At 38.1% G+C, this 22931-nt stretch overlaps 1 protein-coding gene across 9 annotated transcripts in view; it reads left to right on the top strand.

The window, feature by feature from the left end:
• LOC101428600 (zinc finger protein 596-like) overlaps positions 1-22931 on the top strand; it is a 116937-nt gene that overhangs the window by 26413 nt on the left and 67593 nt on the right. For 4 of the 9 annotated variants that reach the window (XM_071211876.1, XM_071211879.1, XM_071211877.1 and 1 more), the window contains 5 exons: positions 2211-2296; positions 4798-4924; positions 5671-5763; positions 6287-6378; positions 6827-9012. In XM_071211876.1, coding sequence (XP_071067977.1) covers positions 2264-2296; positions 4798-4924; positions 5671-5763; positions 6287-6378; positions 6827-8323 — 1842 coding nt within the window. In that variant the 5' untranslated portion in view covers positions 2211-2263 and the 3' untranslated portion in view covers positions 8324-9012. Of the gene's footprint in view, positions 1-2210; positions 2297-4797; positions 4925-5670; positions 5764-6286; positions 6379-6826; positions 9013-22931 lie in introns of those variants that run through there. The other 5 variants (XM_071211881.1, XM_071211875.1, XM_071211880.1 and 2 more) reach the window with 2 other exon arrangements.

Here is a 22931-nt window from a genome sequence, read left to right as displayed (position 1 = left end):
GTGACATTCCATGTAATATCTAGGTGTGTTATGTAACCCTTAAGATACTTGAAATTGGGATACAGGAAAAAAAAATTCAAACTCTAGCTGTGTCTTTCAGTGGCCATATAAATCTTCACCCTTCTGAACCTTAATGTAGGACATTTGTTAAATGAGTAAATTAGCCTTTATCAGTTGGGTTACTGAGAAGATTAAATTTTTAAAAATATGTAATTCTCCAAACATGTTTAATACAATAATTTTCTTCCTGGAATTGAGGTACAAATGATTAAGCTAATATTGGGTCTGATCAGCCTCATTATATATATATATATATTTTATTATGTATGTATTCTTTTTTTCTTCTTTTATTTTAATAATATATATTCTTAAGTTTTTTAGTTGATTTCCAAATATATTTGGGTGGGATGTAGAACTCAGTGTTGAGTGGGCTGAATTATGCATATGGAAGAATAAAGATGTTTTAGGACAAATGTATCCAGAAGGTCAGGTTCACGGTAGAGCAGGAAAGGAGAATCCAGAAATCAGAAATGCATGTGGGAGAACCAATGCTATTGTAAAAAAACAGTAATACTTATAAGGAGAGAGATTCCAGTCTGCTTCATCTTATGGTGAGGACCTAATTACAGATGTGATTTTGGTAAGGGATACCTATGTTTTGGAATCAGCAATGAATTAAAAGCCTCCAATGAACCAGAGAGCAAGTGTTGCAACTCTGTTGAGGTTCAGGGCCCAGGTGGCACATGGACAATTCAGAGATTCAAGTCTCCTGAGCATACACCAACCCCAGCACCTACCACAGGTTCAGTATGTGACAGAAGAGGCATGTGTAGAGAGGTCACAATGAGCCCACCTCCATCACATTCAGGAGCACAAGTTCCAAAGTAGGGCCTACTGACAAGGCACTGAACACCATCTGTCGTGACTGTAGGACCTGGGTGTCTCTGTAACCCTCAGGAGCACCACTAACTGGGGTTGTATCCACTTTGGCTGTCTCTGAGATCCTGCTGAGATGTGCATAAGTGTGATCCCTCTGATGATCTGACTCATTCCAAAGTCCCTTAACCATATAAACTCATTTGTCTTTACCATTTCCCTCTTTTAATCAGGGTCTTTTCCTAGTTGCATCACCAGCTGGTGTTTGGTAGTAATCCCTTGGCACCAGGGAGGCCCATCCCTGGGAGTCATGTCCCATGGTGGGGGAAGGTAATGCATTTACATGCTGAGTTTGGCCTCAGCAGAGATGTAACACCTGCTCTCAGGTTTGTTGGACTTACCCAGGTCAGCTAACAGGGAGGTGAGAATGTCAACCAGCACACCAAGGAACTGAGAGTGTCTACAACTGCAAGCAGGAGAATCCCTTCCAACAACCATGTGGGATCTAAGCACCCTCTTGGTTAAGAGGTGGAGTGGACATCTCCATCCCAGGGTCCTCAGGATGGAGGAATAAAATATGTATTAGAGTGCATTTATGTATTCTACTATAGAATTGTAACTCTAGCAATGGAAAAAACTACCATTGATGTGGAGACAGTGGCTATGAGAGTTGTTAAGGGCAGGGAGAGGGAAGAAGAGGTGTGATAAGGGGGCATTTTCAGGACTTGGAGTTGTCCTGAATGATATTGCAAGGACGACGCAGGACATTATATATCCTGCCATAACCCACTGAATGGACTGGGAGAGGGTGTAAACTACAGTTAAACTCTAACCCATGCTGTGTAGCAGTGTTCCAAAGTATATTCATCAAATGCAGTGAATGTGTCACACTGATGAAAAAGGTTGTTGATGTTGGAGGAATGAGGGTGGTGGGGAGTGGGAGTATTTGGGAACCTCATATTTTTTACTGTAACATTTTATGTGATCTAAGTATCTTTAAAAAAAGCTGTTACAAACAAGAGTAAAACTGGCATTATATTTTCAAAAAAAGTCTCTGAACATCATGGGCTAATTAATACATGCAATTCATGGATTTTCATCTTTTTATGTATAATATGAAGATAATCATATCTTTATTAGCCAGAGAAGACAAGATCTGCAACATCCTGACCCTGGGAAAGGAGAGTCCTTCCTTATTTCTCTTGACCATACCTTATGTTCCATTTTGTTTGGGCAGGGGATAATCCTAGGTGAAAGTTTTGGCATTTATAATGGGGGGACCTAGAAAATTGTGGTGAAGACTTGAATCTTAAGACTTCTTTCTCCATTCTCAGCTTTGTTTTCCTTCTACTTATCTGGTTGTGAGTGAAAATCCAGAGGAAGATAGATGCCACCTAAGGTTTTGGCAATGCAATCACATGTGAGTAGGTAATTCTTCTTTGCACCTCTGTTGCCAGCAGATGGGAAGATTTCTCCTATTGGTGTGAATATTCCAGGTGTATTCAGGAATTATTCAAGGATCTTAAGTTTATATATGACTCTTTATTAATTATGGTAAGTTAGGTATGGATCTATGAGTAATCTTCCAAGGTAATTACAAGTGTTGGTTAAAGCTACCATTAAGACTGTGTATTCTCTGAGAAGATTACAGAAGTTTTCGTTTTCTCACCCATCCATGGCCTCATTGAGTAAATAATGAAGGCATGGATCATGTTAGTGCCTGAGATTGGCTTGGCCATATGATGAATAATGGTGACAGAGGTGAGTAAGAAGAGATGTTTACAGTCAGAAGGGATGCTGAGTTTTCAGCTGTGCATTCAGTCAATCCAACATTACAGATACTGGGGTGTAAGGGTAGATATATTTGTCAGAAAAACATGAGAAGTTTTGTAAATTAAATGAAATTAGAAATAATGTATTTGTTTCCTCCAATTTTAATTTTCTTAAAGTTTTGATGGAATATATTTGTACATTTTCAAATACTTTTTAAAAAGATTTAAAAAATATATTTATTATCTCCCCCTCATTATTTGCACTCACTGTCTGCTCTCTGTGTCTTTTCATTATATATTCATCTTCTCTTTAAAAAGAACCAGGAACTGAACCCAGGACCTCCCATGTGGGAGGGAGGCAACCAATTACTTGAGCCACCTCTTATCCTGCTGGTTGTGTCTTTCACTGTATTTCCTATTTGTGTCTCTTCATTGCATCATCTTGTTGCATCAGATTGCCATGTGAGGCCATCACATCATTGTCTCTTCATTGCATCATCTTGTTGTGTCAGCACACTCTGCCAGCCCATAATGACAACTTGCTGACCTGCTCATCTTCTTTAGGGGGACACCAGGAACCAAACACAGGGCCTCTTATGTGGTAGGCAGGAACCCAACTATTTGAGCCACATATACTTTCCTTGAAATAATTTTTATTTTTTAAAATTTATTTCTCTCCCCTTCTTGCCCCACCCCAGTTGTCTGTTCTCTGTGTCTATCTGCTGTGTCTTCTTTGTCCACTTTCTGTTGTTGTCATTGTTGTCAGCAGCATGGGAATCTGTGTTTCTTTTTGTTGTGTCTTCTTGTGTCAGCTCTCCATGTGTGCAGCATCATTTCTGGGCAGGCTGCACTTTCTTTCGTGCTGGGCAGCTCTCCTTACAGGGTGCACTCCTTACACGTGGCCTCCCCTACGTGGGAGACACCCCTGCATGGCATGGCACTCCTTGCACGCATCAGCACTGCGCATGGGCCAGCTCCCACATGGGCCAAGTAGGCCCGGGGTTTGAACCACGGGCCTCCCATGTGGTAGACGGTCACTCTAACCACTCGGCCAAGTCCACCACCTGAAATAATTTTTAAAAAACTACAATTCTCCTTACCATTCTTGCTCAAATTTTCCAACTTCAGTTTTCTAAATTAAATTTATTCAAATTTTATAAGTGGGTGCCATGTATAGGAATTATTTTTTCCTTCATTTTGGCTGTGGTTTCAAAAGCTGTATAATAGGTAGAATAAAATTTCTCTCTCAGGGAAAATTTTTGGAAATTAGTAAAGGCCAGAAGCAATGAACAGGATTGTTTTAATCTTAGATGAGATGAAGATAAAAGTGAGACAATGAAACTGGTCTTTATACACCCCTAGAAAAAGTTGAGATTGGGAGGTCTCCTACCACAGGAGTGGTTAGTCTAAGGCCATATATCAGTACAACTCTCTCAGATGTCCCTGGCTTGTGAAACTGAACCATCTGTATTTATACATTACAATGAATACCTGAGCTATGTAGCACTGAGGAAAGCAGGACTTACTGATCTGAAACCTATTCAGTTCTGCAGAATTCTGGTTATGTTTTCAAGGGTTGCTGCCATTTTCGTGAATAATAGACCTGTGAATTGAATTTAGATAGAAAGCAATTGATACATTAACTTGCATTTGCCAAAATACATAACAAATTCTTAAATGATTTTATAAATGAAAGGAAAGTGAGCTCATCTATATAGGGGAGTAACCTAACCATACCCATTTTTAAAAATGATATATATAATAGATATTGCTCGCCTTATAATATCTGTAAATTTACTTAAAATTGTTGACAAATATTGATTTAGTTATTGCTCAGAGGAAAACTGAATAATTAGTAGAAAGAGGCATAATGACAAATTTATTGGGATATTTCCAGATATATGTCATACCCTATGTCATGTGATTTTCTTTTACAATGGGGTATTTTGGTTCAGAGCGTGTATGTGCCTGTGAGTGCATCTGAAAGGCAAACGGAAGTTCAGCATTGATAATGATGTTACTGGAACCCCGATACCTTTTGAATTTTATATACACAGTTTCTGCTTCTTTAGTGCTGTTTTTTGTACATCTCACTCAAGACATTGGTAAGGATAGCCCTGTGTGAACACAGATTTCTGTGATTATTTAGGAGTTAGTGACCTTCAAGGATGTGGCTGTAGACTTCACCCAGGAAGAGTGGAACCTGTTAGACACAACCCAAAGAAAGCTGTTCAGAGAAGTGATGCTGGAGAATATCAGTAACCTGGTCTCAGTAGGTGAGACTCTCAAACTTTACCAGCTATATCTATTTATTTTCTAACATCTATCTAATCTACCTATATATTTATCATAAATCATTTTCCCTTTTTAAATTCAGATATCTAAATCAGCTTCTCCAAACTGTATAATCTTTCTTACATTATATTTTTATATTTTATAATTTTGAAACATTTATATTGTGCTAACAATCCCTAAATGAATTTGTTTCTTCATTTTTTATTTACATCTAGTTTACCCCAATAGAATTTAATCTTCTTGACCACAATTTAATGTCTTTCTTGAATTTCAATTTCCAGCACTCAGGGCTGTGCTGAAATAAGTATTCTCCTCCAAGTGCTATACTGAGGCTTCAGAACACAGTAGTAGAAACATTGCATATATCCTTTTCCTTATAGAATTTAGATCATTTTTTGGGAATTTATGTTAATTGGATTATTTTTGAACATAATGTTCAATCACTTTGAAAACAGAGACTTCTCACCGTTTAGAATATAGACAGTTCTGCAGTCTCTCTCTTTACTAGTACATGGGTAGCAACAAACAGTGGTCCTCATTGAAATGGGCAAAAGATCAAGAATTACAGTTTCTGTTGGAATATTGTCAATAATCTAAGTTCAAGTTATTGCTGCATTGCTGACCTTCAGTGCTTACCCTATTCTTTGGTAACTTGTGATGTACATCATGATCATGCCCTGTTACTGTCATAACTCAAAATGCAGGTAAGTTTTTTTCATACAAACAGGATATCAAGTCTGCAAAAGAGATGTGCTTTCCCAGTTGGAAGAGGAAGAAGTGTCGAGAGAAGGAATAGCTTGTCCTCAATCTCAGAGTCCAGGTGAGCTGTAAAGACCTCTGCATTAGAAGAGGGGTCTCATGATAAAGTATGTGCTTGAATATTTTAACTTCAGGATTCCTTAAATGTGTAATGATTTCTTCAGTTTTCTTTATATGAGTTATGATTTCTAAAATGTAGCTGAAAATATTGGGGAAATTTTAGTCACATGTGTTTGTTCCATACATTTCTCAAGCTTTAATGAATGTCATTGGCATTGGGAAAGGGATATTCATTTGTTATTGTAATTAAACTGTTACATAATAATCTTTATCCAGTTCTTATTCTTGGAAGATTTTTTCCTCTTTTTTACCTCACCAACATGCCAGCTTTTTTTTCACATTCCATGTCTCAAAATCCTTTCTGACTGTAATGTCCTAGAATTATCTTACTTATGAGTTTGATATTCTTTCCCAGCTAGTTGTGAATGTGGGAAACATACTGAAAGGGATATTTGGAACTTTTAAAATTTTTCTTCCCCTAATACTACTGTAACAATTTATTCTGTTTTTTTCAATCACAACAGGGAGGAAATGTGCCTTTAAAACATGGGAAATGATAGAAATGGTATTCAGTAAACCTACCTTTAGGAAAGACACTTCTAAAATCATGTCATTGGTAAGTTCAATTTTGTAAATCCTAGTGTTTTAAATAGATACCAAAGGATGGAATAAATTAGAAATTCTATAAATCATGAAATTATAATTAATGTTAGAATTAAGTGCTAATCCAGCAGAAATTTGTGATAGTTTGAATTTTCGGTAAAAGCCTAAACACAAACTCTAATTTGAGTTTACATAAAAATCAAATTGCCTAAACAGGTTTCATGAATGTAATCTTTGAAACATCATGAAGCTCAAAATTGATGAGATAACTGCAATTAGATTTTTATAATAGAGAAAATCTACGTGTATGGATTAGAATACTTTATATATGAAACCAACATGGCAGATATTTTAATTGGAGACTACCACTAGTGGATTAGCCTAGGTTTCATATATAGGGAAATGCAGGAATTCATTTAAATGGACAAAAGTTTTACAGTCTCTCATCTAATTCCTCACAGCACAGATCTCACACCCAGAAGAATTCCTTTAAATATATTTCTTTGCAAGAAGATTCCTCTCTCACATTCATAGTGAACCAGTATGCATTGATTCACTTAACAAAGAAATCCTATTTCAGAAAACCACCTCCAGCAGTCCTCAGTGACTATTCATATTTTAAACAACATAAGCATCTTCACCATACAAGTAAATCATATGAATGCTACCAAAATGATAAAAATTGTATCCAATGCTCTGAACTCAGGCAATACAATGTCACTCCCATTGGAGAGAAAACCCATGAATATCACCTAGATAGGAAAGCCTTCACTACATCCTCTTCCCTTAAACAGCATGAGAGATGTCACACTGGAGAAAAACTGCAAGAATGTCATCTTTGTGGGAAAGCCTTCATTCAATTATCTTCCTTCAAAAAACAGGAAAGAACTCACACTGGAGAGAAATCTCATGAATGTCGTCTTTGCAGGAAAGCTTTCAGTCAACATTCTCATCTTCAACAACATGAGAGAACTCACACTGGAGGGAAAACTCATGAATGCCATCTCTGTGGGAAAGGCTTCACTACATTATCTTCCCTTAAACAAAATGAGAGATGTCACATTGGGGGAAAACCACATGAATGTCAACTGTGTGGAAAAACCTATAGTCATTATAATTCCTTTAAATATCATGAGAGAAGTCGCACTGGAGAGAAACCCCATGAATGTCATCTTTGTGGGAAAGCCTTCATTCAACTGTCTAACCTAAAACGACATGAAAGAACTCACACTGGAGAGAAACCCCATGAATGTCTTCTATGTGGGAAAGCTTTCAGTCAACGTACCTCTCTTCAGCAACATGAGAGAACTCACACTGGAGAGAAACCCCATGAATGTCATCTTTGTGGGAAAGCCTTCATTCAACTATCTAACCTAAAACGACATGAAAGAAATCACACTGGAGAGAAACTCCATAAATGTCATCTTTGTGGGAAAGCCTTCATTCAACTATCTACCCTAAAACGACATGAAAGAACTCACACTGGAGAGAAACCCCATAAATGTTGTGTTTGTGGGAAAGCCTTCATTCAACTATCTAACCTAAAACGACATGAAAGAACTCACACTGGAGAGAAACCCCATAAATGTCTTCTATGTGGGAAAGCTTTCAGTCAACATAGCTCTCTTCAACAACATGAGAGAACTCACACTGGAGAGAAACCCCATTTATGTCATCTTTGTGGGAAAGCGTTCATTCAACTATCTACCCTAAAACGACATGAAAGAACTCACACTGGAGAGAAACCCCATAAATGTCATCTTTGTGGGAAAGCCTTTATTCAACAAGCTACCCTAAAACGACATGAGAGAACTCACACTGGAGAGAAACCCCATGAATGTCATCTATGTGGGAAAGTTTTCAGTCAACGTAGTTCTCTTCAACAACATGAAAGAACTCACACTGGAGAGAAATCCCATGAGTGTCATCTCTGGGAAAGCCTTCTGTCAATACGTTAATCTTCAACAACATGAAAGAACTCACACTGGAGAGAAACCCCATGAATGTCATCTATGTGGGAAAGCTTGCAGTCAACATAGTTCTCTTCAACAGCAAGAGAGAACTCACTCTGGAGAGAAACCCCATGAATATCATCTTTGTGGGAAAGCCTTCATTCAACTGTCTAACCTAAAATGACATAAAAAAACTCACACTGGAGAGAAATCCCATGAATGTCATCTGTGTGAGAAAGCTTTCAGTCAACATTACTCTCTTCAACAACATGAGAGAACTCACACTGGAGAGAAATGCCATAGATGTCATCTTTGTGGGAAAGCCTTCAGTCATTATGCTAGTCTTCAAAAACATTTGAGAATTCACACTGGAGAGAAACCCTATGAATGTAGTCTATGTGGGAAAGCTTTCACTTTTAGTTCTGCCCTCAGGAAACATGAGAGAATTCATGCTGGACAGAAATCATAATATATGTATGATGAAACATTTATTCTAATCTTGGTCAACAGCAGATTACTTAAACTGGAGAGAATCCCTATGAATGCCATAAATTTGAGAAAGCCATCAGTCAATATTCTTACATTAAATGTAAAAACTCATAATAGTTTTGGGTATGAAAGAGACTTTAGCCATAGATTTAACCTTTAAACATAACAAAAAACTCACATAGTGAATAAACAGTGTTTTTAATCTGTTCAGTTTTTCCTGTAGTCATCCATACTACTTCAATAGCTTGCATGTATATTATAAGCCTCTGAGCCCCACCATTTTTTACTTGTTATCTTTTATATATTTGTGCATTGAGTGTACCAAAGGCTTTATTTATCGCTACCTATTTTACATTTGCATTTAGGCACTTGTAGGAAGCAAGATGTAGAGTTACACACCAAACAATAAAATACAATAATGCTGGCATTTACAATTACCCAAATGGTTACTTGTACTGAAGATCTTTAGGCTGTTTTGAAGTACTACCCAGTGTATTTTCATTTCAGTCTGAAAAACTCCCATTAGCATTGCTTGCAAGGTAGGTCTAGTAGTGATGAATTCCCTCAGCTTTTGTTTAACAGAGACTGTCTTAATTTCTCCCTCATATTTTTCTCTCCCCTCTCCCCTCCACCCTGCTTTTTTTGCTGTCTGTGTCCATTTGCTCTGTGATCTTCTATGTCTATTTCTCTTTTTTGTTTTTCCTTCTCATTTTTCCTCTAGGATCCACTGGGATTTGATCTGGGAGACCTCTGATGTGGAGAGAGGTTCCCTATCACTTGTGCCACCTCAGTTCCTAGTTTCTGTTGTTGTCTCGCCTTGACCCTCCCCTTCATTTCTCTTTTTGTCACATCATTATCCTACATGGCTCACTGTGTGGGCACTTGCTCACCACATGGGTGCTGGCTTACCACACAGGTTGCCACATGGGCACTGGCTCACTGTGCAGGCACTGGCTTACTGTGCAGGAACTGGCTCAATGCTTAGGTTGCCACACAGGCACTGACACGCCATGTGGGTCAGTGCACAATCACTGGCTTGCCACATGGGCCTGGCTCACCACATGGGCATGCCTTTACCAAGAGGCCCCAAGAATCAAACCTGGGTCCTCTCATTTGGTAGATGGAAGCCCAATCACTTGAGTCACATCTGCTTCCCTCTCCCTCATTTTTGAACGAGCAACTTGCTGTATTAAATTTTTGTCTGGCATTTGTTTTCCTTCAAAACTTTTAGTATTTCAACCCTCTGCCCTCTTGCCTCCACTGAGTTCTGATGAGAAATCAATCACTTCTCAATCTAATTGGGACTCCTTGTATGTAAAATGTTGCTTTTCTCTTGCAGCTTTCAGAACTCTCATTGTCCTTTACATTTGGTAGTATAATCAATATATGGTAGAGTATATTTTTTTCATGGTTATCCCATTTGGTGATCACCGAGCTTCTTGGATTTGTATATTCACACCTTCTTAAAAGTTTGTGAATGTTTCTGTTATTTTTAAAATAATCTTTCTGGCCCTTTTTATTTTTCTTCTCCATCTGGCAGAGCCAGATATATTGGTATGCAATAAGCGTTTTAGGCTATTTTTTACTTTCAATATTTCTTTTCTCTTTGTCTTCCTCAGCCTAACTCACTTCCAGTGTTTTTATTCAAGATCACTGCCAGCTCCAGTCTACTCTTGAATCCCTCCTGAAAAATTTTCATACCAGTTATTGTGGGCTTCATCTCCAGTACTATTGTTTTGTTACTTTTATTTAAGTTGTTTACATTTTTCTCTTTACTTAAACATTTATATTGCTCATTTATTGTTTTTCTGATATACTTTAGTTCTTTACCTGGACTTTCATTCACCCTCTTTAGAGTTTTTAAGACCTCTCTTTAAAATACTTTGTTCATTATGTCCACATTTTCATTTTCTTCATTAGAATTTTCTGTATTTTTATCTGCTTCCTTTGGATGGACCAACATTTCCTGTTTCTGTTTGTATTTTGTTTTTTTCTTGCACATTCTATGTGTTAATATTTTAAATGTCAATTCTTATATTTATGCCTGGGATAGATTCTTTTCATTTTGTAATGAGCTGGTGAGAGGACAAACATTTTCTTGGGCTTCAGCCCTCTTATCAGGAAGTTTTGTGAAGGCAAATGCACTCTGCAGGGTTTTCCTTGTCTTTCTGGGCCTTTGTTTTCCTGTGGCTTTGTTTCTTAGTTGTTTCGGAGTTTCACTGTTTACAGGAGTTTGGTTTTCTGCTCTTTTCCTAGCATATAGACTGCCCTCTCCTGAGTATTTGAAGCTGCATGCCTTTGCCTCAGACTGTCCACTTTTATAGTTTTTTACAGTCATTTCATTGTCTCATGCTACTTTTTTGTAGAGTGAATTTCCCAAGTTATTGTTTCCTAGGTATAACAGAGCCAGGGACTAATGAAGGGTTGCAGACTTGCTCCAAAGTGTCCTATGGAGGAGGACAGTAAGGACAACAAAACTTGAATGCCTTCCTAAAGCTTAGCTTTTCTAGCCTGGAAAGCAAATGCAGCACTTCAGCTTGCTCTCCCCCACAACCCTGGGGAACTACTGCTCCTTTAAATCACCACTGCCTCTGCCTCTGTCCAGGAAAGTTTGGTAGATGCCACCATCTTTGTGCAGAGCAGGTTGAAACAATAACTTCCTCCAGAGCCATTTCCCAGTGATATGAACTCAATAATCAAAAGCTGTGGTCAGTGATCAGCTGTTACTCTCCTGTTCTTGGGGAATAGGATTTTTAAATACCTTTCTGTCAGTGGCAGCTAGCCAGGGTCTGTACCCCATGGGGAGGCCTTTTGTGAGATTGTATGATGGGCACTAGTAGCTGCCACTCAAAGACTGTAATTACAGTTTTATATGGTAGTTTATTGGCCTCTTCCTCCTGCTCCTCCATGGATGTTGTACAGTGTTATAATGGACCTAGACATTTGAAATAGATGTTTCAGGTGTTCCCTGCCTGTTTTATAGTTGTGGAAGGATTGAGTTCTGGAACTCCCTACTCTGTTGTCTGACTTATGTCTCATAATTTAAATTTCACCTGCAGGTCTCTATTTTCAATTCTCATAATCTCCTAAACAATGAGTGGCCTCACACTCACCACAATATTATTCTTGGAAGCCTGATTGTAATCTTGGTTCCAGAATGAAAAGAGATATAAGAAACAATGGGCCAAGCATTTGTAGCCCCAACCTCATTGATCTCAGGATTAAACTAGTTTGACAGCTCCCTGGTATTCAAGGGGGTCTCTTAAAGTCCCATTTATTGATACCTTTCCTCAAGAGGATGTAGACATCATGTCATAGGTACCTGAAATGTGGGGCTTTCCCTTTACCCAGGATTGTAGACAAGGTTGAAACGTGGGCTGCCACCAACTTTGTGCAGAGCAGTTTGAAATAATAACTTCCCCCAGAGCCACTGAATTCAATAATCAAAAGCTGTGATCAGTGATCAGCTGTAGACAGTTTACTACACAAATGCTTCAGTCCTGTATTGCTTAAGACACCACCATATGAAAGGTATGAAAGAAAGCTTAAAATAATTGCCAAAAAGTCAACCAGTTCCATTCCATAATTTGCAAGGTACTCTGCTTGCAGCCTCCTAAGTCAGTGGAACAAGTTGCTTTGTAGTGCAGCTTGGGAACATAGGCTCAGGCACAACAAATCTTGTAGTAAATGAATAGTTCATTAGGACAAATGGCCAAAAGAGGAGGGGAAAAGATTCAATCATGGCCAGTCTCCCAGGCAGGCCTGCTAACTCAGGCCAGAGTTGGTAGATGCCTGCTCTACATGCTTCATTACGAGAGCAGTGACTCTGTACTTTTTCAGTGTTGAGTATTTATACACTCAGAGGGAATAGGACAATAAATCTTGACACGTTTAATCTTATTTCACAATTTGGGATGTTGTGCAATTACAAACACTGGAAAACTGGCATTATGGTAAATCACTGTCACCTTGATGGTGCTTTATTTACAACAGACCTAATTAAATTCCAGAAAAGATAGCCATTGTTTCATGCAATGATTTGAAGGAATCAAAAAGAGAATTTTCATCTATAGACTTTGATTAATAACAATGCTTCAATATTGGTTCATCAGTTTTAAAAAATGGACCACACTAATCTGCAATGTTAATAGTAGTGGTAGCCATGTATGGGTGCCAGGATGTTGTGTGGTACTTCCCTATATTTTTATTGTAATTTTTTCTGTAAATATGAATCTAAACATCTCTAAATATAAAGTCAAAACAATCACACTAAAGAAAAAAATTTAAAAAGACTACTATGATCACTAATAAAGTATAGATGGTTACAGAGCTATCCTTTCATGTGAGGAGATAAAGTGACCTTCAGGCTTAGTTAGAATTTGAAGGAGGCAGCCATTCAAAGTGCTAAGGAAAGAGCTTTCCTGACAGCAGTCACAGGAAGGGCAAATGCTTTAAATGGGGAAAGAAGTCCCCCAGTTCAAGGAACAGAAAAGAGAGTGGGGAAAATTTGGAATGCAATTGGAGAGCTGAGAAGAAAGCGGATCACATGGGACTTTGAAATCTGTATGGATAGTGGTGGGAGCAGGGTAGAAGCAACAGGAGGAACATGGCATGTTTCTGGGCAAGTTAACCCTTATTTTTTCTAACCTACTATGGTAAGGAATAGTCAAATGGGTAAGAAGATGTTTCTGCCTAACTTAGTGAATCTATCCTAAGCATTTGGCTGTAGGGAAATATGCCAATTGATGAACAATATACTTGAATAAGCAAATATTAATAGACCTATTTCAGTTGGCCTTGACTATGTTGCTTCTCATCTTACCCCAACAACCTTGCTCAGTTCCTTCAGGTGTCTCCCCTCCCTCTCTCTGGCTTTCCCTTGGCACATAAGCATTCTCTCCCCTCTTTATGTATCATCCAAAACTGAGAGATCAGCTTTGCTGAAGGCCTTCACCACTGCAAGTACTGCTCCCTCAATCTCCTCTCAGAGCTAAGGTTCTTAGATGAGTCTTAGGTCATTACTTGACACTAACTCATTTCCAATTCAACTAGCTGTAATCTTGTCACACTTCAGCCAACAACTCCACTGAAACTGTTCTTAGGACTATTTCATTCAAGTTCTCAACTGTAATGGACACATTCTTTTATCTTCTTGATCATTTCTTCCTGATTTCTCATCCTTGTTTATAGGTTTGATTATGTTTTTCCCTACCCCCACCTTGGCTTACCCATATCATCCTTTTCAACTTCCTTCCTACCCCTTGGTTTTTTCCTTCTCAGTGTAGTCTTCCACCATTTATCCCTTTCCTGTTGATGCCTAAAGTTTCAAACTCCTGCCCATATACCCCTTACTCTAATATAATTTGGAGTGACCACTTCCAAATTATGGATTCAACTGAATCAAAATACAAGTGAACCCAACTCTTCACATCTAATGAGAACTGTCTCCTCAGCCCCACATCTGAATTTCCATTTGAATTCTCATGGACACCTCAAACTAAAGCTCTTCATACAATGTTCTTCCCCCTCTTCCTTGTCAGGGTTCAGTCACCACCAATGCTCTAAGCCAGAATATGGAAGATTTTCTTGACATGTCCTGCTCTCTCATTCATTAGTGCACTTAGTGATATGTCAACTTTACTCCCTAAATACATTTTCTTAATTTCCCTCCTCTTCCCTGCCTTTCCTGCCATAGACCTTGCCCAAGTGTTCATTACTTGTAGACTGCCTCTCTATCACAAGATTTCTACTAGTTCCTCTCTCTCTTGATGGGACTTTCTCCAATTCATCCTCTATATTGATGCTAGTAAAAATATAACAACCTTTTCAAAAATCTTTCACTTCTTTATGTAGTCTCCACAGTAAAGTCCAAATTCCTCAACACTTCATACCAAACATCTCATGATCTGGACACAGTTCATCTCTCCAGGCTCTCCTCTACCATCTCATCAGAGTTACATTATACTAGAGGTCAGGATATTCTAAAAAGGGTTCTGAGGAGAAATTCACAAGTTAATAAAATTTTGAACAAATAATTTTAATTTGTGAAAGTGGGAAAATTGATTTAAACACAGTAATGGGTATTAAGAATATCCATGAAAAGAGCAGAAATGTAAATTTTGAGTACTGAACTGCTTTTCATTGAAAACTCATTAACATCCTTAGGAGTTCAATTTAGAAAATGCTACTGAAGGCATTTGGAACAACTTATAACAGTTCCTAGAATATGCTATGCTCCCTTGCTTCTCTATCTCTGTGTAGGATACCATCCATTCATTCATTTATTCCTTTGTTTTTAGTGCAAAAACGTTCATTGTGCATCAACTGTATATACTAAAACTAGTATAGGTTGGACATTCAGAGGGAGAAAATGGTCTACATAAGCCAAATTAGAAAACATTTGCTTTAAAAAAAACCAGGCTGAATGTTATGAACTTGGCAGTATAAAGTATAAGGGACTGAATTGCAGAAGATCATGAGACAGTAACCTTGCCCCATCTCTCACAGGGTACTATCTCTGAGGTAGGTGTCAGGGCTTTATTTTAGGTATTTTGAGGCATAGGTATTAAGTATGCATATATTTAAAGTTACATTTTCTTTGTGTATTGATTCTTTTGTTATGCAATATCATTGTCTCTAGTAATATTTCTTGTAAAGTCTATTTTGTCTGATACTAATATAATTACTCTAGTTCTCTTTTGGTTTCTGCTTGAATGATATGTCTTCTCCCATCATTTTATTTTCACTCTATTTTTGTCTTTAAGGTGGGTCTCTTATAGACAGTACATAGTTAGATCTTGTAAGTTCATCCAGTCTGATGATCTCTAAATTTGATTGGGCTGTTTAGGCAATTCACATTCAATGGGTTGTTGGCATTTCTGGAATTATAAATCTATATTAGTAGTTATTTATTTTCTATGTCTCCTTTTTTGTTTGTTCTTCTGTTTTGTGTAAGTTATTATTTCTTGTGCCAATTAAATTGATTTGTTTACTTTTAACATTTCCTTTAGTTATTCCTTTTGGATTCTAATAGAAAGATTGGAGTACAGCTTATTTTATACAATCTACTTCAGGTCGATCCAGAAATACAGACACTTTTCTCCAATGTACCTCCATTTCTTTCCTCTTTTCTTTAGGTTGTTATGAGATATTTTTTATATGTTACAAGTGCTCCATGTAATAATTACTGATTTATACAATTTTCCATTTCATAAATTAAAAAATAAAATTGATACCTATAGAAGCTTTTATATTAACCCACATTTTTATCATTTCTTGTGCTCTTCATTGCTTCCCAAATAGAGTAAGTTCTTTTCAGTCTGGAGTACTTTCTTTCAATTTTCTTGTAAGGCATGGATGGTAGTTGAAATTATTTGTCCCCAGAAATGCCAAGTTCTTATTCTTAATCTCAATTAATTTGGGTATGAACCTATTGGTAAATAGAATCTTATTACTGGATCCTCTATAAGCAGAGTTAATTTGACAAACACCAGCAGGCGAAAGTCAGAGGCATAGATATAAGACATTATCATGTGATATAGCTCTGCTAAGACCAGAATGACTGACTTGAGAAAACACAGCCTTGCTGACATCTTCATTTTTGGTGGCTAGTTTCTGAAATTGTGAGTCAATAATTCTTGTTATTTAAGCCAGCAATTTAAATGTTTGGTATTTGTCTATCTTGGATCATCTTTTTTTTGACTTTCATTTTGCTAGATATGGAATTCATGCTTGACAGTGTTTTTCTTGCAATGCTTTGACAATGTCATTCCACTGCTTTGTGGCTGCTGTCCATTGATTTTATTGATACTCCACTTTATGTGATGCATCATTTTTCTCTGGTTGCTTTCATGATTTTCTCACAGTACTTGATTTTGTTTAATTTTCTTTTTCTTTTGAATTAGATTTTGAGTAAGTGTGTCACATAATAAAGGAAGGGAGAAGACAGAATAATTCTACCCAAGTAACCAATATTTAAATGATCTACCTATTAAAATAATTAACATTTTGTATGAATGATTAGGCATACTGGATAATTAAAAAATATATCTTATATGGGGACAGTAGCAGGGGAGGCTTTTGATGTGGCAGAATCTGTTTTGAGATTAATCTCATTGGTCCTCACATGGCAGTGATATGTAGAAGACTGCAGTAGCTTCTCTGATACTCTCATGAGCTCATTAGTTTGTTTGCAGGACTTTTCACATGTGCTGTACTTGAAGGGCTTCTCTACTTTGTGAATCTTTGGTGCACATTGAGGTCTTATGTCTGGAAGAAACCTTTCTGACACATGGCACTAACAAATGATCTCACATTCTTGTGTCTTCTCTGGTGGGTGTCTAGCTGAGCTGGTACCTAAGGATCCTGGGACAGTTCTCATACTTATGTGATTTTGGGTAACTGTGGACACTTTCTTGGTTTATTCCACATCTGTATATTCCATCATTGCTTTGGTTGGTAGGGAAAGGCTTAGAGATGGCTAGATCTATCCTGGGGAGAAACTGTGGTTCCACCTCCATAAGGACATCTTGAGAAGATCATCCTAGGGATCCTTTCTGGGATATGGAGGAGCCAAGCTCTGCTCTTCTGGAGTTATGCAGGTTCTCCCAGGTTCCACACCCTTCTTCAGGCTTAGGGTATTATCTTCCTGAATAATAACCAGGGTAGGTCATTGATTGACTCAGTTAGTAATACCGTCATTTACTTGATTGGAATATCACAGAACTGTTGATATTCCTCTGCTTGTCCTGTTCGAAGGGGACTATTTTGGGGACCATGGAAAGGTGTCCTCCTGCTCCCTTCTCTTGGGGTTCCTGCTGACATTTTTTTGCCATGAGATGAATAGTTCCCTTAAGGTCATATTTTCTGAGAAGTGGGCTTCTTGTCCCTGCATGTAGACATGAACAAAATCAGGTGACCGCATGCAGTCAATGGTCAGATCTTCCATGAGTTTCTCCAGGATTCTTCCACTTGAATCCCAGTTCCCTCTCAAAGTGGACCCATTTTTGTAGTATCCATTCATCATAAAGTGTTCCAGGAGCAATTGAGAAATAATTTCTTCCTTCCTGTGATTATCTGGCTGCAGCCACAAGTGAAATGCCTTACAGAATATTTTTAATTCCTGCTTTTCAAATGAGCCATTGTTGGTTTGATATAGGCCGAGCTGAGAACACTGAAACTTAGAGTTCACATCTCTCTTCTAGACATTTGTTCCTTGTATGGGTCCTTATATTTGTTTTTCATAGTTTCTCTGTGATGTGTGGATCTCTTTGTATACATCCTAGCAGGGTTTGTTTTTTAACTTCCTGGATATGAATATTGTTTATCATTAAATCTAGGTCATTGTTGGTCTTTATTTCTTCAAATATTTTTCTTCCTCTTTCTCTTCTCTGCTTCTAGGAGTCCTATTACATGAAAGTTGGTATATTTGATGTTTCTTACAGATGACTGACATTCTCTTAATTTTCCTTCAGTAATTTTTAGTTGAGTTCTGAAGAATGGGCTATATTTGTTAGTTCGAGATTCATTCTTTCATTCTTTTGCCATCTGGAATTATTTGTTGGCATTCCTCTACAGAATTTTTCATGAGTTATTGTTTTACCAACACTAAAATTTCCTTTTTTAAAATAATTTTTATCTCCCTCTTAGAAATTCCTTTTCTTGCATCATTGTAGCCATACTTCTTTTCATTCATTAAATATGATCTTCTTTAATTTTTGGAGCATATTTATAATAGCTGTTTGATATCTTCATTTAAAAGACTTTTGGGGATAATTATGGACCAATTCTCTTCACTGCATTTCCTGATGTGCATGAAACACTTTCATCTTCTGAAAACTGATCACTCTGGATGAATTAAAATATTTTACCATGTTTTTAATTGTTATGGTGCTTACTGTTGCTGCTGTTGCTAATTTTTTAATTCATATTTTTATTTTGGTCTTGCTTGGACTAAATCTATGACTTCTCTGTACTATACAGCAATATATGTCTCTTCTTGATATATGTGTGTGCATATATATGCATAAACACAAAAATGTAATATATTTTATATAACATATATTACATGATTCTTGCTGACTTCCTGTGGGTTGCACCTGTTTCTGTGTAGATTAACTGTCAACTAATAAATAGGCAGAGGTGGTTGTTAACCACATTGGACCATTAAGGATTCAGTCCTTTGCTCATCAGTCTATGTGGGAAGAAGATTATTGAAAGTTCCCTGAGATTACTACCAGTCACTAACTGGTGATGCAACTAGAAAGAGACTTTGAATAAAAGGGTCAACTCAGACCAGCAGAATAGCTCAGTCTACATGTTGGATCATATATTAAAAACTGCTTTTTGACCTTGAATAAAAGGGGGAAATGGCAAAGACAAATGGGTTGATATGGCTAAGAGTCTTCCAAAAAGAGTCAGGAGGTCATTAGAAGGGTCACACTTATGCACACCTCAGTAGGACCCCAGAGAGAGCCAAAGGAGATATAACACTAGGTGCTGGTTCTCCTGAAGGTTACAGAGATCCACAGGGTCATGGCAAATGGACTTGGAGTTCTGAGCCATGTAAGAGGGCCCTACTTTGGAATTTGTGCTCTTGAGTGTGATGGAGCTGGACTCAGATGTGGCCTTCCTATGCATGCCTCTTCTGTCACTTCTACTCAACCTGTGTTTGGTGCTAGGGATGGTGCATACTCAGGAGACTTGACTCTCTGGACTGCCCATGTGCCAGCTGGGCCCTGAGCCCCTGCATAGTTGTAACTCCTACTCTCTGATTCATTGGACTTACCCAGGTCAGCAAACAGGGAGGTGAACCAGGTCAACCAGGGAATTAAGAGTGCCAACAACTGCAAGCAGAGGAATTACATCCATCATCCATATGGAATCTAAGCCCCGTCTTGATCTAGAGGTGAAGTGGACATCACCATCCCAGGGTTCATAGAATGGAGGAATAAAATATGGATTAGAGTGGACTTACTGGTATTCTACTATAAAACTATTGTGACTAGTAATAGAAGAAATTGTAGCATTGATGTGGAGAAAGTGGCCACAGAAGTTGCTGAGGGCAGGAAGAAGGAAGAAATGTGATGTGGGGGTATTTTGGGGACCTTGAGTTGCCCTAAATAATATTTCAGGATCAGATGCTGGACTTTATATATCCTGCCATAACCAACTGAATGTACTGGGGAGAGTGTGAACTACAGGGTAAACTATTATCCATGTGGTCCAGCAGTGCTCAAAAATGTGTTCACCAAGTACAATGAATGTGCCACAATGATGGGGGAGGTTGTTGGTATGGGAAGAGTGGGGTGGGGAGGTGGGGATATATGGGAACTTCATATTTTTTTTGTGATGTATATATCTTCAAAAAAATGCAATTTGCAAAAATGATGGGGTGGGGGTGGGGAGTGGGATATATGGGAACCTCTTATGATTTTTTATGCTTTTTAATGTAATGTTCTTTGTGATTGATTAAATATAAAAAAAAACCAAAAAAATAATAAATCTGAGATATCCAAGAATGAAAAGGTTATACAGGAAAGGGAGAGTTCTGTGTTATTAGAATTAGTTATAACATACTGCAAGTGATCATCTTCATCTTCTTGATCTTAATACTATTACACAGTAGTATTAGAAAGAATAGGAGGAGACGTAAATAAGCAGATCACCATGTAATTGAGGTAGAGATTTATTACCAGCAAGCCACCACAAGAACACTGCAGATTTTGGAAAAAGGATGGCCTACTGGTAACTTGGTTTAGTACTCTAGCCTCCAAAACTGAGATAGCAATTTCTTGTTGCTTAAGCCAGCCATTATATTGTACTCTTAAAGCATCCCTGGAAAACTAATATAATATTGATGAGTCCAGAATGATATCTGTCATTCAACATCCCCCAATGACTCAGGCAAGTACAAGAGATGAAATTTAATGAAACAAAGGATAAAAAGTTTAGAATAGTTTCAGAAACTTTATCTTGGAGACAATTGGAGGCAATAATCCTTCATAACCTATATAAATGATTTCCAAAAATTTTGCTTCTGTACTTAAACAAAGGACATTTTAAAATTATATAATTCTGGCACACATTTTTACGTTGACTTCCTAACATCTTTTTTCATAAATTTACATAGCTCCAAATGATATATCTAATATATGGCATTTACTGCAGTTTTTAAAATAAAATTTCTATATCATTCTTTTAAATGAATCCACTGTCATTTAAATATATACTGAGTTCATATTACTCTTTATTTGTTTAAAAATACACAAACTGACTTTTTATCACTAAACAGAAATGTGTTCCTATTTTTTTTTGGTAAGGGTTTAATTTTTTTTTTCTTTATTTTCTTTTAAATGTTACATTAAAAAATATGAGGTCGCAATATACCCCCCACCACACCCACCCTACCCCTCCCACAGCAACAACCTCTTCCATCATTGCAGCACATCCACTGCACCTGGCAAATACATTCTGGACCACCACTGCACCACATGGACAGTGGTCCACATGGTAGTCCACACTCTCCCCCAGTCCACATAATGGGCCATGACAGGACACATAACATCTGGTATCCATCCCTGCAGCACTACCTAGGACAACTCCAAATTCTGAAAATGCCCCCACACTATATCTCTTCTTCTGTCTCCCTACCATCAGCAGCCACTGTGGCCACCATCTCCACATCACTACTACAATTTCTTCCCTTACTAATCACACTAGTTCCCCAGCAGAACACCAGTAATCCATACTCTATTCCTCCATCCTGTGGACCCTGGGATGGTAATGTCCAGTCCACCTCTACATCAAGAGGGGGCTTAGATTCCACATGGATGATGGTTGCAGTTCTCCTGCTTGCAGCTGTAGGCACTCTTGGCTCCCTGGTGTGGTGGTTGACCCTCTTTGCCACCCTGTCAGCTGGCCAGGGTAAGTCCAAGAAATCAGAGGGTAGAAGCTGCAAGTTTGCTGAGGCCCAGGGCCTGGCTGTCACATGGACAGTTCAGGTATTCAGGTCTCCTGAGTATACACCAACCCAAACACCAGTCACAGGTCTGGTAATAGTAACAGAAGAGCCATGTGTAGAAAGGTCATATCTGAGTCCAACTCCATCACTCAGGAACACAAACTCTAAGGTACATCCAACTGACATGGCCCTGAACTCCAGAGCCATCTGCTGTGACCATAGAACCTGTGGGTCTCTGCAGCCCTCAGGAGAACCAGCATCTAGGTTTCCATCTACCTTGACTGTCTCTGGTACCCTACTGAGGCATGCATAAGCATCACCCCTCTGATGACCTCCCAACTTTTTTTGGAGACTCATAGACATATAAACTCACTTGTCCTTTCCATTTCCCCCTTTTATCCAAAGTCAAAAAGCAGTTTTTAACATCTGATATTACATGTAGCCTGATATATTCTGCCAGTCTGAGTTGACCTTTTTATTCAAGGTCTTTTTCTAGTTACATCATCAGCTGGTGCTTGGTAGTAATCCCTCAGTGCCAGGGAGGCTCATCCCTGGGAGTCATGTCCCATGCTGGTGGGAAGTCAGTGCATCTACATGCTGAATTTGCCTTAGAGAGTGGCCACTTTTGAGGAACATGGAGGCTCTCAGGAGGTAACACTTAGGCATTCCACAGCTCTAGGCCTAGTTCATATTTTAGGCACACAGGCTCATAATCAGCCATCAATATCAAGGGTTCATCATTGGACCATCCATTTTGTTGGTCTTTGCCATTGCACTTGGGGGATTGCTGCTGTTTTCTTGGGGAATATGATAGAACTCCACTGGTCAGGAACTCAGCACTCTCATCTGTTGTTTCCAACTGAAACCACACTATGAAAATATCCAAACATTTTTATGTACCCTGTATACATGCCCTGGAGAACTCCTTCCCAACCATGTGCCCCGCACCAATAACACCCCATACAAGTGATCCTCCCCCACCATAGTAGAAACTCTCTGTACTCCAAAACTTCTTCAAAAAGAAAGCCCAATATATAGTCAGGTTCTATTAATAGTAAAATGGAATATGGTGATGGGTTTAAAGGTTAGATATAGAATACATAGTAATTTAGAAAAATTAAATAAAGGAAAAATAAATTGGCGTATCGAAAAAATGAAAAAGCT

This window comes from Dasypus novemcinctus, chromosome 25 (genome assembly GCF_030445035.2).
Source record: "Dasypus novemcinctus isolate mDasNov1 chromosome 25, mDasNov1.1.hap2, whole genome shotgun sequence".
Classification (NCBI taxonomy): Eukaryota; Metazoa; Chordata; class Mammalia; order Cingulata; family Dasypodidae; genus Dasypus; species Dasypus novemcinctus.
The sequence above is the reverse complement of the archived record's forward strand: the minus strand, read 5'-3'. Positions and strand labels throughout refer to the sequence as shown.